This window comes from Gossypium hirsutum, chromosome A07 (assembly GCF_007990345.1).
Source record: "Gossypium hirsutum isolate 1008001.06 chromosome A07, Gossypium_hirsutum_v2.1, whole genome shotgun sequence".
Classification (NCBI taxonomy): Eukaryota; Viridiplantae; Streptophyta; class Magnoliopsida; order Malvales; family Malvaceae; genus Gossypium; species Gossypium hirsutum.
The window spans coordinates 10568282-10585053 of record NC_053430.1 but is presented as its reverse complement, the minus strand read 5'-3'; the positions used below and the strand labels follow the sequence as shown (position 1 = coordinate 10585053).

Genomic DNA, 16772 nt, shown 5'->3' with positions numbered 1-16772 from the left:
TCATGTAGATTAAATTAAAGAGTAAACTAGTCATTCTGTTAAAAATTTAATGTATTTTACTGTTAAAAAGTGGTCCTTATATGTCAACATAATGTACACATGACATGCTATGTCTAACTGTCTGGTTATTCCGTCTGTCACATTATATTTTAATAGTAAAAATAAATGAAATTTTTAATGAAAATGATTAATTTACTCTTTGATCTAATATATACAAATTAATTTACTCATTTTTAAATATAATATAATTCCTAATACCAAAATCCATCCTTATATTGTGGTTGGGTTGTTGATATTAAATTATTGTGGCATATTATATTTTAATTTGAGTTTTGTCTCTAAATTCAGTGTAGTGTTAGTGTGTAGCCCAATAATAAGTGGATAGAGTCAACAGATTTCAAGGCCCATTAATAAAACATCAAGCCCAAAGAACCAATAAAAATGTTGGTCCAACGTATATAATTATTTAAATTTGTGACAAGAAAGGATAATGGAGGTAAGGCAAGGAATGAACATACACTTGGCATTGGCCCAAACAATAAGGTCTCTCTCTCTCTCTTCTCAATTATCATGCAGGAACCCAGCAAACAATAGTAGGATAAAAGAAAAAAAAACATAAATATATATATATATATATATTAAAACTGTACATGAATTTCGATATAATGTATAATGTCATACATATATTTTGATTTCATGTGATTTTATATAAACCAAAATTATATATATATATATGAACAGTGACAGAGCCTATAATTTATTTGGGTGGAATTAAATTATATATTTTTATGATAATAAAAATTAAATTTTTATTATTTTTAAAAGATTAATGTATAATTTTATTATTATTAATTTAAAATTTTATAAATTATAAAATGTTTTTACTATCTTAAGGGCATAATTCCTGAGTCTTTATTACTTTCCGCTATTGCATATAAATCATGATTTAAGTTTAATATGTATAATTATACTAAATTAAAATTTATAGTATTTATAGGAAGTAAATGAAGGGGAGGGGGGGGCGGTTAGAGAATAGAAGGGTAAAAAAAGGGAAAATAAATAACAAAAATTCCTAGACATAGAAAAGAAATAGCAACAGAATCCACAAATATCATAATATAAAGAAGCCAAAAACACAAAAAGGCGTGGTCAGGCAGCCTGCCTTACACTCTCTAAAATGCAGATACTGGAAATCAACTGTTGAGTCATTCAGTCATATCGTCCTTGAGTTGTGGTTTGTTTCTCTTTTTAATTTTTAATTAATTAATTAATCGTCTCTCTCTTTAATCTCGTGTCTCAAGTTTTGTTATTGTTTGATGGGCGGCACAGCGTTGGAATTGAGGAAGAAGAAGATGGGGATAGGGAGAATGGTGGTGAACTTGAAATCAAAACTAAGGAGCTTGAAGATGACGAAGAAGAACCCAACAACAACAGGTGAGCATTATTGTTATTATGATAAGATGGAAAAGACGGAGAGCATGAGGGTTGAGATTAGGAGCAGGAAAGCTCGTAAGCTTATCCAAGATACTCTCAAGATTGCTGATTCACCCCATACCAGGACTTTCCATTTCTGATTTTTAGTTTTCCTTCATTTTCTTGCTTTCCTTGCTCTCTGTCTATATCTTCTCCGATAAATGGCCTTTTTCAGTGTTTAATTTCCATGAATTGTTATAAACTTGAAATTTCATGTTTATCTGTAAAATTATAAAGTATGCGTCTACGTAACTCTTTTCATTTTATCTTCATTTTTTTCCAAAGTATTTCATTCCATATGATTGATTTTTTTTCTCAATTACCAACATGAAAATAGTCATATATATCTTTGCGATTGAAGTGAAATAATTTTACCATTTCAAATGTAAAGATTAAAGAAAAGTTTTGATTGTGAAGAGGAATTTAAGATTTTCGTAAAATTATCATGAAAGCTTTGATATTAAGAGTCGAATTACATCAATAAAATAGATATATTAACTATTATATATTAAATTAAATAATAACTTTATTCTTTTGTTAAAAATTTCATCCATTTTATTATTAAAAATTGACATAATTAAGATAATAGTCAAAAACAATTACATACCAACTTATAAGAACCAATTTTTAGCAAGGAAATTTTAGCAAAAGCAACGAAAACTAATTTATTTAATTTTTGATAGACATCCAATAGACATCCAATCTAACTTTTTATAGTAGTTTTACCGAAAATTTGTCACCTGTTCAAACAATTTCCTTGACTATATATATATACCAATATCCTGTTCCTCCATCATCAAAGGCAGTCATCTAGCAAATCAACTAAAGATTTTATTTAGTCACGTCCATCACATTCCCAACATGTTTTCCTGCCATCCATCCGGTCATATTGTTCATAACCTTTCTCTGACCAGTTGACAAATTAGAATCCTCGTTCACTGGGGTCTACCTACATTATCTTTAAGCCCCCGGATCCTCCTCCCATCAAACCACGGAGACAATATTTTTCTCTCCATTTTGCAACTCTCACCACCAAAACCAGTATGAACCATCTTCAGCTGCCCAACTTTTAACCTCCTATCAGCAATATATTATAAAATATGTTTTCCAATATTAAAATTTGAAAAACAAAAAAAAAATTATATTCCATTTTCAAAGCAACAATTAAATACAACCTCATAAATCAGCACTATATCTCGTATACATGCCATTCTCTCTTTTTATATATATAATAATTAAAAGCTTAAGAATTCAATGGCTTTCAAAGGGATGTTACAATTTTAAAAGCAAAAGGGTTCTATCTATCCACGTAATAAAGCAAAGATGAGACAAAGCCGACAGTAATTTGGTCATTACATATGATAAAAGCTTCCATAACCTTTCGGTCAGAACAGCTTTGAAATTAAACATTATGTAAAGGCAGCAACCAAACAACAAACGACAAAAGAATTACAGAACCAGGCACACACACATGACATTGCTTGCTTTTTTTGCAACGCAAAATTATTGATATCAATGATGTGAGAGGGTATGGAATATTATCGACATTCAAACACTAAAATGAAGATATAACATATACATTGTTATCAAATATCTGACTCTGAAAAACTACCCATTAAAGATACGTATATTTTACTTAAAACCACGTAGTTGGTCGGTCAAAAATACACAGGAATTTGTGACACCATGATTTGGCAATTTGGTTGCCACATGAATATGAAGTGTTAATGGTGGACATCTTGCTTTAGAATGATCTTAAATTATTTACGTATCTTTTAGAATGACAACAAAAGAGTTTGTCCACATTCATTACCATAATGGATTTCATTGTCAAAAAGTTATGCTAATGCAGAAGCTGGCTCTTGCATAGCTTAGCATCCCATCATCCGACGACCATCAGTTTCAATAAATTAAGTTGCATTATGAATCTATATTACTGTAGAATTAAAACTTACATGTCAGTTTTTTTTTTTATTAGTCGAAGATAAGATTACAAGTAAAATTTAACTAGATATTCAAATATATATACATGTTTTGAGTTTATTCGGTCGATTATGCTTCATATATTCAAGTGTTGGTCCCTATACAGCTATTAGGTGTATCTATATTATATATATCAACTCGATATCCATATGATGAATCATACGGATTTTATTTATGAAAATTGAAAACCGCGATCATACAACTAGTTCACTGTCGTACAAGACTGTTAAAGCTTTCAATAGACGGGAATGGTAGACTCTTGCACTCGGATCCAGCAGAGACGAAAATATTATAGTAGCAAACTTTGCTCCATGCAAATATAAGAGTGACAAGAGACGAAAGAAAATCATTACCGGACTCATACAAGCTACTATCCCTGTAAAAATGTTGAGTGATATAATTCTCACCTCCTAACAGGATTTCCACCACGAGTGGGTGGCTCGTATGCGTTTCCAGATCGACCAGGAGGTGTTGCAGATCCATAAGGTCCATTATTCAGGGGTGCTGCTTGTACGTGTGGCATGCCAAGACTTCTAGTTGCTGCATCATAGGTTGCACCCCGGGATGGATCATTTACAGGTCCTCTTTGAGTGTCATAGCCAGCTCCTCTTTGTGCATCATAGACATGGGTTCTTTGACCGTCATAACTGGGTCCTTTCTGTGCATTGTAAGCAGGCACCCTTTGTGATTCATAACCACTCACTCTTGACAAATCATAGGCAGGCCCTCTAGACATCTCGTAGGTGGACCTCATAGATGCAGGTCCAGACCCAGACTGAGTTCCACCGTAAACAGAAGCGGCACCTGCATTTGCACCAGTAGCAGCAGGTGGTAGAGCACCATGTCTCTATAATGCAGAATGAGAAAATGTCATTAATCTACAACACAGAATTAGCAGAAGAAAATACGATCATCAATAAATTGAATCGTGGACACATTGGAATTAGCAACCGCATATTACAATGGAGGCAGACAAGTGGGAAGAACTCTACTGCTGTTTGTGCGTTTAATGTTTCATACTTTCAAATGCTAACTAATCCATGTTTCTATAAATAAGCATCAACTTTGATAGATTGCAATTTATCCTAAAACAGCAGAAAGTTCTGCAGTTAGATATCTAAATTTTACAGGGTTTTTTTTCAATGTGCAGAGATCCATACTACCAGTTGCACACATACTCACAAGTCACAACCCATTCATGTTTCACACACAGATTCATGCCTGTCATGGAAGATTACACACCTGGTGAATACCATAACTATCTTCATATGCATTTTGTCCCACAGGATGTCCGGAAGCATCATTCTCATTGTTTCCAGTGGCACCACCATATTGCCCGACTGCAATTTGTTGCCATATGTGAGCCATCTACATTGGTAATAAGGGGTAAAAAAATTCAAAATCTCAAAAAGGAAAAGATCAGAAGAAAGGATACCAGTTCTTCTGTCAACATTAGAAGCATTCATCAGCTCTGCTCTAAGCTTCTCCACTTCCCTAGTCATGGTCATATAATTTTTCTCCATCACCTGAAGTGATTCAAGGTGATCATTGTAAAGTTTCTTCTCATAGTCAAATGTCGCCCTGCATGATCAAGAATAGGTCATCACATAATTGTGACCCAAGGAACAACAAATCCAGAAAGAAAGATCTGAAAGAACTTTAACTGAATGACCGGGCATGTTCAGAGAGGAGAAAGAAGAAAGGAAAAACGTTTTGAAAACAAACTACAGCAGACTTCCAAACAATAGGGAAAAAAAGTTTTAGTATTAATTTCCTGTTCAATACCAGCCACTCTTTCTTAATCTTTCTCAACTTTGCTCCAAAAACACCCATAGACAAGAGCACAACAAAAACCTGCAATGCTGATATTCCTGTCTGAGGCTCTCAAGTTCTGCCATCAGAGCTGGTATCCGTTGCACATCTACATGGGCTCTCTGAAGATCTTGATTTAATTGATGCACTTTGGACAAAAGTTCTTCCCTAGCTAAAACCAAATTCTGAGCTTCAGAGTGTGCCTGCTGCAACTCTACCTTAACAGGCTCAGCTGCTTGCAGTTCTGCTTCCATCTTAGCTATTTTATCCGTAAGGCTCCTCATTTGTTGTTCTCTTTCAGATGTTACAGCTCCTATCTGAGCATGCAAGATCTGCAACTCATGCTGTGCAGCAGCAAGTTCCTGTCTCAATGTCCCATGGGTAGCAGCAATTCTCTGGTTTTCTGTACCAAGTCTCTGCATCTCTACATGCTGTGCAGCAAGCTTTTGTTCCATGATTTCTGGAGGTGGCAACATATCAAAATGTGCAAAAGGACCTGGACGGGGAGGAATTCCTGGACCAAATGGGTCAGAATGCACCATGCCAGGTCCAGGGAGAGGACGCCTCAGATGAGGGGGTGGAATTCGACCTTTACTTCCCATTTTTAGTGGCTACTGTATGACCTGTGCAAAGAAATACAACTTATAGGAACACTGCTTCTCTCCACTTTGATTGACTTCATTAAGAAACTTGAAAACTACTCATGCATCATGTGACATGAATAACAATTGGATATTGATGCAATGCTGTGGGATTTTAGTACATACATGCAACACAACACAGTCAAGGAACAAAAAATACAATTGAACCTATAATCCAACTTAAACTCACAAAAACATTAAGGAATCTGTAGAAGATTTCATTAAATAATACTTATTATCAAAGTGATTACTCCCTTGCAGTATCCTAGTCCATTTCATTTTGCTCATACAGTTTTAAAATTGAAAGAATATTCTATCATAACAATGTCCAGTATATTAGATATAAAGTTTATCCACGGCAGTAATTTACCAAATAACAATCATATAAATAATCACATGCCATAAAGAGAACATCAAAGCTTATAACATACAGTGAAAGGATTCTTATCTACAACTAAAGTGGTTAGCCTGGCCAACAGCAATGGGAATTACTTGCTGGTTTCCATATCAATATCACTGTAGCTCAATAGTGTAAGCAGTCAGGCTCTTGCCAAATTCAAAATAAGGCCTTCTATAACTACCACTACATCCAGCTATCTTCCAAATCTTATTCTAAGGTATGTTCCTCTGGAACAAATTGAAGTCAAATACCCGTCACAGAAGGTCTGGGAATTGCTTCCAGGAAAAAGAAAAGAGTGGTCCATTGAGTCTATCTTTGAGTTTAGAGTCAGACAATTAGCTAGGGATTATGTTGTCTTGAGTTCACTATAAAGTCATGGAAATTCCATTGTCATATTTCTACTTTCTTCTCTCGACTACTACTATGATGCTTCAAGGGATGATTCACAGCACAAGGGTAAAACCATGAGTTTATTTCCTTGTCATTCCAATGCTTCAGAAAATTCTAGCAATCTTCCTCCGATATCCGACCCTCTTTGGATTCCTATCCCTGTCGCTAAGTTCCTACTGTAAACCTTAAAAAGCTGTATTCTATAAGCAGGAAGGCTTCTACAAATCTGCCCTACGTCAGAAACTGCTTTCCCGCTATAAGTGATGGTAAGTAAGAATCATGCAATCGACGATAACTTCAACCAAAATGAAACACAGGCATGGTATCTTTCATTATGTTTGAAACGCAAAGCATAACTTCCTAAGTCCAAAGAAAGCTATTAAAATTCTACAGGTTTGAATGACATTCTCCATTTTAAAACCCCTGCACATAGATATAGACACATACAAACACATTTAGATAAGCAACTACAAAGAGCTATCTGTCTAATGGCAGTATCACTTAACTGAATTAATCATATTTTTTTCTACTAAAATTAAAAAAAGAATCCAAAAAATACAACAATTTTCGTGCATAAGAAAGAAAGAAAGTAAGTTTCATTCATTCAAAAATAACAATAATTGTTAAATATTCAGAGATTCATTGCAAAATCCAACCGTCGAATGTGATTTTATGATCAATTATATAATTAATTTTCAGTATCGAAATATCAACAATAGATTGGAGAGCTTGAATTCGAGTAATTAGTAATGTTTCTTATCGTAAAGCTAAACCCTAGAAACAATTAAAAAGAACACCATCAAAACTTTTAAATACAAAAGATACAGAAAATTCAGCAACGATATGGAATTTGGGGATACCTGAAGCAAGCAAATCGTCCTTAAGATAGATTGTGGCGGCAGATATTTCCGATCCAAGGGAATAATACAACTCCTCTATGAATTGTTTCACTTTTTATTTTCTCTGAAATGAAATTCAAATTTCCTTTTGCGGCGTCGTTTCATTTCAACTGTCTTTTTAAACATTCTAGCTTAGCCAGCCTTTAAAAGGATTAGTTTTCAGTGACTTGACAAACCAGTAATTTCGATACATAAATATGAATTTTGATTTAATACGAAATTTGATATATAAATTACAATTTAGTGTAATTATATATTTGAAACTTGAAATTTAGTTCACATGTATAGATGAAACTTTATTTATTATTCAATTATACACATTTAAAAAAATAAATATATATTATTTGTATATGTAATATATCAACATAAAAAATGACTAGTTATTTGTGAAAATTCAATATATGAAGATAAAATTACAGAAATCAAAATTCATATATGACATACATATTAGATATAATTTTGATATTTATCCCTAAAAAATTAAATAATTTAAGTTCAAATTTAAAGTAATTGAATTAAAAAAATGACTCTAAAAAATTGAACTCGAATCTTAAAATAAAATTATTGAGAAAAATTATTACAAACCCGAATGAAATTGATAATAATATAAAAAAAGAATCTAAATATAGAGTTCTGCATCAATTCATATTTAAATTTAATAACTATTTTGAATAGTGCAAAACAAATTAACAAAGTTATCTTATGATACAAGTTTTATCATAGTATACAAAATGCAATTGATAGCTAACTTGGATTCCCTCCATTTTATAATAATAATTATTATCAAAAGTTGACATTAATATCATAATTAGATTCTTTTTCTGAATTTTAAATTGAATTTTGGTTAGAATGTTGAATTAATTCTAATTATGATTATTTTAAACTACTAGTCTTAAATTGAAACCAAAGAAAGGAGATTAAAACTGGGCCTACCAACTTAACCAAATTTCAACATTTTGTACCAAAAGCAATATAGCTGCTGTTGTTTTGTTGTGAAGCAACTTAGTTATTACTCAGTTGCATCACAAAGCAATAGCTGACTTAACTATAATTTCCACTATCAAATTATCCACTTCATCTAACTCACAATTCATACCAATCAAATCGTTAACAAAATTAAAACCAAAAAGAAAATGCCAACATTTCTAAAACAGAAAACACTCCTTTTCTATACTTTTTTACATTAAATTAATAAAAAATATAGAGAGAGTTTAAAATCTTAAACCATAAAATAGAAAATACTAAAATGAAAGTCTAACACATAATTTGTTGATGTATTCCCAAAAATATTAATAAATTCATATACAAATAAATAAGGTAAATGTATTACGGAGGTCTCTATATTAAAAGTTAGATTGTATTTTGTTTTTGTGTACCTCGTGTTGATGTACATGGATTAATTTTTAACAGTAAAATTTAATAGAATTTTTAACATAAAGACCAATTTACTTTTTGATATAATATACAAAGATTAACTCATCTTTTTTTTAGTAAAAGGGACAAAATGTAATTCGATTTCTAGCATGACTATATAATTTTTTTACCAAATAAATGGTTAAATATGTTACAAAAAGTTTTCTTTTTTAAGTTTTTTATGCCTTTGGCTAAGTTTAGAATTTATCTTCTTACTATTTTTCTATTCATTATTTTTCTGAATACATCTTTTATTGGTACTCATAAAATACTGGATCATTCATCCAATAACACAAATGAATATGCAATTATTTAGCATTTCGCATTTTCAAACCAAGTAAAACATGATGTCCCCTTACCAAATACAATATAATAAAACAGCAAAATAATTACCGGGAAATAAGAAAAATATTGCCATGGGGGAACATATTTCTTAAAGAATTAAAACTCTATCTAAACATAATGAAAATGGAAGGTTGCTGATAGTTTTAGTCCATTAATGAAGAAGGTGGACCTTCATTATGGATTTGATGACTCTCTTTCTCGGAGGTTGATCGACAAAGTTGCTCGATTGTGCTCGTCACATTGGCCATGGAAGGACGCTTATCGGGGTATTGAGCAGTGCAATCAATGGCAAGTTGTAAGAGTTGGACCATATCTTCCTCAACATTGGGGTCTCTTAGAAGTTCGAGGTCGAACACCTCGGCTGTCCATTCCTCTCGAACTACGGATTGGACCCATCTTGGGAGGTCTACACCGTCCTCATTCAGTAAGGTATGTGTAGGTGCCTTTCCCGTAAGTAATTCTAGAAGCAATATACCGAAGCTGTAGACATCGGCTTTTTGAGATACTTTACGAGTATCGGTTACTTCCGGAGCACGGTAGCCATCAACACGGTTGGGATTCGATGTGGGGCCAGCAAACTGAGCAAGACCGAAATCGGATACACGAGCTTCGTAGGATGTAGTGAGTAGGATATTTGAGGATTTGATGTTTCCATGTGAGATTAATGGTCCCTTGGAATGGAGGTATGTAATGCCTCTAGCTGCTTCAAGTGCAATGCTTGACCGTGTGTCCCAATTCAATGGTGTCCTACCAGCTCCTTTGTTGCCTGAATAACAAAAAAACACAACATATATATGTTAGACGACAGTATATTACTATCTTTACACCATAGTGAGCTATAAGAGATACTGACCATGCAAAAGTGCAGACAAGCTTCCCATGGGCATGTAATCATAAACAAGAAGCTTCTCATCCCCACTGAAGTAATACGCCCTTAACGGGACCAAGTTGTGGTGATCCATGGCTCCGACAGCCACCATTTTTGCCTCGAGTTCCTTCTCTGGCACCGCCACATCCTTAATTCTCTTCACTGCAACAACCAACCCCATCTCCAATGTGGCCTTATAGGTTGTCCCAAATGTTCCCTTCCCTAACACCTCTGCTGAAGCTCTCAACAAATTGTCCAGATCGAACACCTCGGCCCCCGTCCGGAAAAATGACAAGCTCTTCTTACCTTTACCACTGCTCTTTGCATCCTTTTTGACAACCCCAGATAAGCCATTACCTGTATTATTATTATGGTGATGATTATGATCATTCTCCATTGATACCACCTTATCTCCAGGAATTTCAACCTCAGCCTGTTTTGAAGGGCCAATGTCCCTTGCCTGAGCCTCCATTTTCTTACCACTTCTCCTTCTACATAAACATATCGAGAGAACCAAAATCAATATAAAAGCAATCACGGAACCAATAACGATACCAGCAATGGCTCCCCCTGAAAGTTCACTATCACTACTATCAGTCCCATTACATGAAAGTTCCAATGGCTTCCCACATAAAGCATTCCCTTGAAAAGCAGTCTTTGGTTTGTTTGATAATCCTTTTGGGATTGACCCATTTAACTGATTTAAAGAAACATTGAATTGTACAAGTGAAGGCAAATCAATATCTGGTAATGAACCAGATAATTGATTGTTCTCCAAATACAAAGTACCCAACCTGGTCAAATTGTTAACACTCTCAGGGATCGAACCAGTGAAATTATTATCTGCAAGGTTAAGTCTAACCAGGTTCTGCAAAGTGAACAAAAACACAGGAATTTCACCAGAAAATCCATTGCCTTGCAAATAGAGGTTTCTAAGGGAAGTAAGCTTGGGAAAATCAAATGGGATTGGCCCAAAAAGAGAATTGAAACGAAGAGAAAGTGATTGAAGCTGAGTTAAGTTGCCAATGGCAATAGGAAGCTTGCCTGATAGTCCCATTCCGGGCAATCTTAACTCCACTACTCTGTTACCGCTACAGTATACACCAGTCCAATTACATGGGCTGCTCGACAGATTCCATAGAAGTAAGCGTCCACCAACAGCTTTTCGAAGAGCCACTAAAGCTGCCTTGTCGGAAGCTAGATCTGAGCTTACACTGACCAACAATGTTGTTATCCATAACAAGGTTGAAGAGAAAGACATCATCAGTTTCATTATTTTGCTTGCTGTAAGTAAAACAATGGCAGAACAAACAGTATAGGAAAACTGGGTTTTCAGCAATTAAAAGATTTGAAGATGGATTTCATAGAACACTTTATTATTTTCTTTCTGCTGATAATGCTAACTTATGGAAATTGATGAATTTCATGAATTTGGTTTGAAGGGAAAAAAATGAAACTTAAGGTTGTTGATCAACATTAATTATTAAAACCCTGTAGTGAAAGCACTGGATTTGAGTTGGCAACTTGGCTCTTTCATTATTATATATATCTGTAAGGAAATAATTAAGTGATTGTCGTGTAAATTAAGGAATTGCATTTCCTAATTGTATTACAATGGCTAATCTCCAAATATTTTTTTGGGAGGGTTTGTAACGTTAATATATCAGATTTAAAAAATTCAGCTTCCGGACAAATATTTGAAATTTTGTATTATATTTAACTATAGGTTAACGTTATAATTTTTTTCAACTTTCATCACAAAATTTTAATATTTTTTAATCTATATCCTAGAATCTTTTATTTTTAGATTTTAGTTTTTTATGGAAATTTTGAAATTTTAGTTAACAACCTTATCCCCTTTTTCATGATACCCTTCAACTTAAATTTTTTTTTTATTTTGGCTTCTTTATAAAATTTATGTGGTTTGTTAAAAGTGCCCATACATTAAAATTTTAACAGGCCATTAAGTTGGTAAGTTGGCACGCCAAATGCTGGTTTGATTAAACATATGGAAATCCACCTTTAAAAAAAATAAGAAATAATATAGAAAATAGAGTTATCCATAGGTTAGACCATCCGACTCGACTTGAAAGTCTGCTCGAAAAATAAGAAAGTTTAGACAAAATAAAACTCATTTAGAAAATAAATTGCGCGTTCGGTAATTTTTTTTGGGCTCGATCTCTGCCCAAATTTGCAATAAAAAAACATGCTTATTTTCCATGTTTTGTTATTATTTTTTCACTGTTTTACTACCATTTCACTATTATGTTATCACTATTTTGTTGTTAATATAACACTTGTTTTATTGTTAATTTTGCTACTATTTTAGAGGTATTTGCTTGTTAAATTGCATTTATATTAATGTTATTTAAATATAAAGATTTTTTAAAATTTATTTTCAATTTGTTGGGAAACATTTATTTTAATATTTTGAGTGTATCTGCTTTATTATATATTTTTAAATTTCTTGTATAAAAATAAAAATTAAAAAAATTAATACAGGTCAAGTCGAACTCGAGTTTTAACATTTTTATTTGGGTCAGATTTGGACAAAAATTTAAACCCATTTTTTGGCTGAATCGAGCCTATCAATTGGACCTAAAAATTGGTACCAAAACGGTCCGTTAAACCAATGAGGGCTATTAGTGAAACGGTGCACATAGGTTGTTATACAACTCTAAGGGACTGTTGCTTTCCTGTTTAGCCACCTATCAATACTGCATGGTGGTTATGTTTTTGGACAATCAATTTCTGAAACTGTTTTTTCCTTCTCTCGTGCTCTCTCTCTCTCTCTCTTTCTCTAGCTGTCTTTTCTCTCTCAATTTCTATACGGTATCACATTGTCAAAGAAACCATTAAGGAATGGAAAGGCGAAGTTCACGGTTGTCCCTTTCATGGCAGTGCACATTATCGATGCTTTGAAAGAACCAGAGAAAAATAGGAATACGACTAAGAACATCAAGCGCAACGGGGATATCAATCTCGATGACATCATCGAGATTACTAGGGTAATAAGACCGAGATCAATGGCTAAGGAGATACAGGGCATGTGTGTTTCCATTGATAGCAAAGACCCCAGGAATTTGCAACAATATACCTTTGGAGTGAGCAATTTTGTTTTTTAATTTTAGATTTTGTTAAAATTTAAGGTTTTAAAGAATTTATAGATATTTTTATTGTAACACCCCTAACCCGTATCCATCACCAGAATAGGGTTACGAGGCATTACCGAACTTATACATTAGCATTTGTACAAAACCGAGTCATAAATTTGCATTTCAAATCAAAACTTTTCAAATTTCATCAAAAAGTCCCTAATATGGGCCTACGGGACCCAATACATGCTTTAGAAATGGTTCGGGACTATACTGGCAACTTTGAAAATTTATCCTTGAAAATAGAGGCACGCGCTCGTATGGCTTGGGACATGGCCGTGTGGCCAGCCCGTGGGGATCCCATGGCCGTGTGGCCAGCCCGTGTAGAATTCTGACTTGAAATTTCTCAAGTATCAAAGGGGCACACGGCCTGGGCACACGCCCATGTGGCTAGGTTGTGTGGTAAACTGATTTTTCACCATTTTTAAGCCATTTTCACTTGATTTTGACACACGACCATGTTGAAACCCGTGTTCTTCACATGACCAAGACACACAGCCATGTCTTTTGCCCGTGTACTATCCTGACTTCATATTTAAGGATGCAGGGGACACACGGTCATTTCACACACCCGTGGGCTGTCTGTGTGTCACACACGGCTTAGACACACGCCCGTGTGTCTTACCTGTGTGGACGAAATAAGGCCATTTCCTAGCCCTATTTCTCACTCAAACTTAACCATTTTCATACATGAAAACTTACAAGTATATACCAACCAATTTAACCAATTTCCATCTTTCAATCTAACATTTCCAACTTTTAAACATACCTTAAAGCTTACCTTTACATTGGTTTGTAAATCATGTTTTATGAAAGGTGATTTGTATTTTATTGAACATGAACATACCATATTACCTCAAAATACATATTACTAGCCATTCCAATGGCTAGGTTGTAAACAAACCTATTACTTCATTGTAGCGACGTAAAAATTTTAGCTTAGCTTGGTCGCTAATTGTGGCGATTTATTGAATTTTTTTTTTTGAAATTTGACGTTTGATTTTTGAAATAAATAGGGAGTCGCCACCGATCCTTTTTCCTAGGTGTGATCGGACACCTATTAGATCTTTTATTAAAACAAATAAAAGGCTGAGTTTAGGTCTACGTTAAAATCCAGAGAAAATTTAGGGTTCGAGAGTCGGTTACGCACGAGGAAGGTATTAGCACCCTCGCGACGCCCAAAATTGGTATCTTATTAAACACATGTTGTCTTGATTTTCAAAAATACGAATTCAATTTGACATTTAAGTGTGATCCGATTGAAGGAAATGAGAAGTTGCAAGTTTTTTTGTTTTTTAGAAGGACGTCCCGTTTTTAACACTAGCCAATTAATTTCACCCAACATAGCGATGAAATCGATGACTTAATGTTAAAATTGGTACATTGCCTTATTCTTAAAATTAAAATATAAAAAGTCTTTAAAATGATAGTAAAAATAATCCAAGAATATTATTGTCAAAAAATGCGAACAATGATGGGAATAATAAAATATATAAAATATAAAATATTAAAATATCAAAATATTAGAATAATAATAATTAATATTGACAAATAAAAAATAAAATAGAAATAAAAAAGATGTACATAATATATATATTAGAAATAATAATGATGTTAAAAAAATACTATTAATAATACTACATCAATATGTACATATATAAAAAATAAATACATGATAATATTAAAAATATGTACATAATATAGTGTTAAAAATACATACATAATATAGTTAAGATATATACATAAGATAGCATGTAGAAAAAAAATATATAAATAATATAATATTAAAGATATATAAATAAAATAGTATAAAATATATATATACGTAATATAAAATTTAAAATATACCTAATATATTAAAAGAATATATATAATATAATATTAAGAAATATAATAATAACAAAAAAAAGAGGGAGAGGGTGGGTGATTTTCGGCCACAAGGCCGGCCATCGTCCGGTCGCCGGACCGCCGCCGGCGCCACCGTACACGGCAGCCGGACCTCAAAAAAACTTTTTCGGTAAAAATGGGTAAGCTTCCTCCTTTTATTTTTTACTTTCGTATAAAAGAAACAAAATAAGATTGAAAGGAAAACAATAAGTAAACAAAGAACTTAAAATGAGAATAGACAAAGAAACCTCTTTTGCTTTGATTTTTGATTAATCTCCAAAAAAACTAGCTTCTCCAAAAACTAGCCTTCACAATAACTCTTCTCCTTGATTACTTTAAAAAGAAACCTCTCCAAAAATCCTTTACAATAACTTTCTCTCCCAAAAACTCTCCAAAAAATCTCACCATATACAAAATATGAGAAGGTTTATATAGCCATTTACAAAATATTTTTTTATTGTTTATGCCTTCATTTGTAGGTACAAGTGGTGGTGGAGCAAGTGTGGTTAGTGGAGTAGGTAATGGAGCAAGTGTGGCTAGTGGATTTGGTGGTGGAGAAGGTGTGGCTAGTGGAGTTGGTGGTGAAAAATGAGTGGCTAGTGGAGTTGGTGGTGGAAAAGGTGTGGCTAGTGGAGTTGGTGGTGGAAAAGGTGTGGCTAGTTGAGAAAAGTTTAAGTTGTGGGCTAGGATTTTTTATTTTGATTTGGGCTTAGGGTTTGGTCCATTGGGGTTTTAATTGAAATTGGGCTTTGGGTAGTTAAGATTTTGGGTTTTGGGTTTAATTTGGTGGGTTAGGTAAGACTAAATTGGGTTTTGATGTAAATGGGCTAAAATTGGCCTACAACAGCTGCCCCTCTTTGCTTATTATCGTGTAACGAGAATAGAGCAAAGATATAAAGAAAGGCCAATTTTGTCCGGTCTTGCTAAGTATGGACTTCTTTGGTGCTCTTCTCATCCAGGTAGTCTCTTTCCAGTCCATCGCATCTTGTAGCTTTGGTTCAATCCACTGCAAATTCGGAGATATGCCTTGTAGCTTCAATCTGTTCCAATGTAACTTCAAGGATATGAGATTTGTGGCTTCGATCCGCTTCACTGTAACTTTAGAAAAATAAAATCTACAACTTCAATCTGCTCTTCTATCGCTTCAGTGAGATAAGGTTTTGGTCTTCTCTTCTGTTGCTTCCGTGAGATAAGGTTTTGGTCTTCTCTTCTGCCACTTCAGAAAGGCAAGATCTGATATCCTCGACCAGCTCCACTGCAACTTCAGGGAGACAAAATCTGGTGCCTTCAATCGACTCCAATCTTTATTCTTTACTCAGTGTGTGATCCTGAGCTCAACTCATTTCTCGCAATATGAATTGACTTTTAAAAACTAGATATTAAAAACAAAAATTGAAAAATAGCTCAGCACGTGAGCAAAGGCTCAACTCACTTCTCGCAATATGAGTTGATTTTTGAAAACAGAATTTTCCAAACAGATTTTGAAAATACCTCGGCATGTGACCC

General features: G+C 33.7%; 2 protein-coding genes and 1 long non-coding RNA gene across 6 annotated transcripts; 1 reads left to right on the top strand and 2 right to left on the bottom strand.

Moving 5' to 3' along the window:
- Positions 1 to 1014: 1014 nt before the first annotated feature.
- On the top strand, positions 1015 to 1739 carry LOC121232109 (uncharacterized). Its single transcript, XR_005930330.1, has 2 exons — positions 1015 to 1234; positions 1330 to 1739. It is a non-coding gene; the product is annotated as an uncharacterized lncRNA (long non-coding RNA).
- Positions 1740 to 2393: 654 nt separating this feature from the next.
- Positions 2394 to 7727, bottom strand: LOC107934238 (protein FLX-like 2). 4 transcript variants are annotated; one of them, XM_041117551.1, is made up of 6 exons: positions 7560 to 7716; positions 5311 to 5891; positions 4892 to 5037; positions 4699 to 4796; positions 3864 to 4303; positions 2394 to 2550 (listed from the first exon to the last, which is right to left on the bottom strand). In XM_041117551.1, exons 2-6 carry the CDS (start codon positions 5868 to 5870, stop codon positions 2409 to 2411), a joined length of 1386 nt encoding a protein of 461 aa, XP_040973485.1. In that variant the 5' UTR covers positions 5871 to 5891; positions 7560 to 7716; the 3' UTR covers positions 2394 to 2408. The 4 variants fall into 4 exon arrangements, with proteins under 4 accessions (XP_040973485.1, XP_016722103.1, XP_016722104.1 ...); XM_016866614.2 differs by lacking the exon at positions 2394 to 2550 and adding an exon at positions 3607 to 3758; XM_016866615.2 differs by lacking the exon at positions 2394 to 2550 and having other exon boundaries at positions 3607 to 4303; positions 7560 to 7727.
- A 1585-nt stretch (positions 7728 to 9312) lies between these two features.
- LOC107934243 (probable inactive receptor kinase At3g02880) lies at positions 9313 to 11726 on the bottom strand. Its single transcript, XM_016866620.2, has 2 exons — positions 10210 to 11726; positions 9313 to 10122 (listed from the first exon to the last, which is right to left on the bottom strand). Exons 1-2 carry the CDS (start codon positions 11495 to 11497, stop codon positions 9500 to 9502), a joined length of 1911 nt encoding a protein of 636 aa, XP_016722109.1. The 5' UTR covers positions 11498 to 11726; the 3' UTR covers positions 9313 to 9499.
- Positions 11727 to 16772: the final 5046 nt, after the last annotated feature.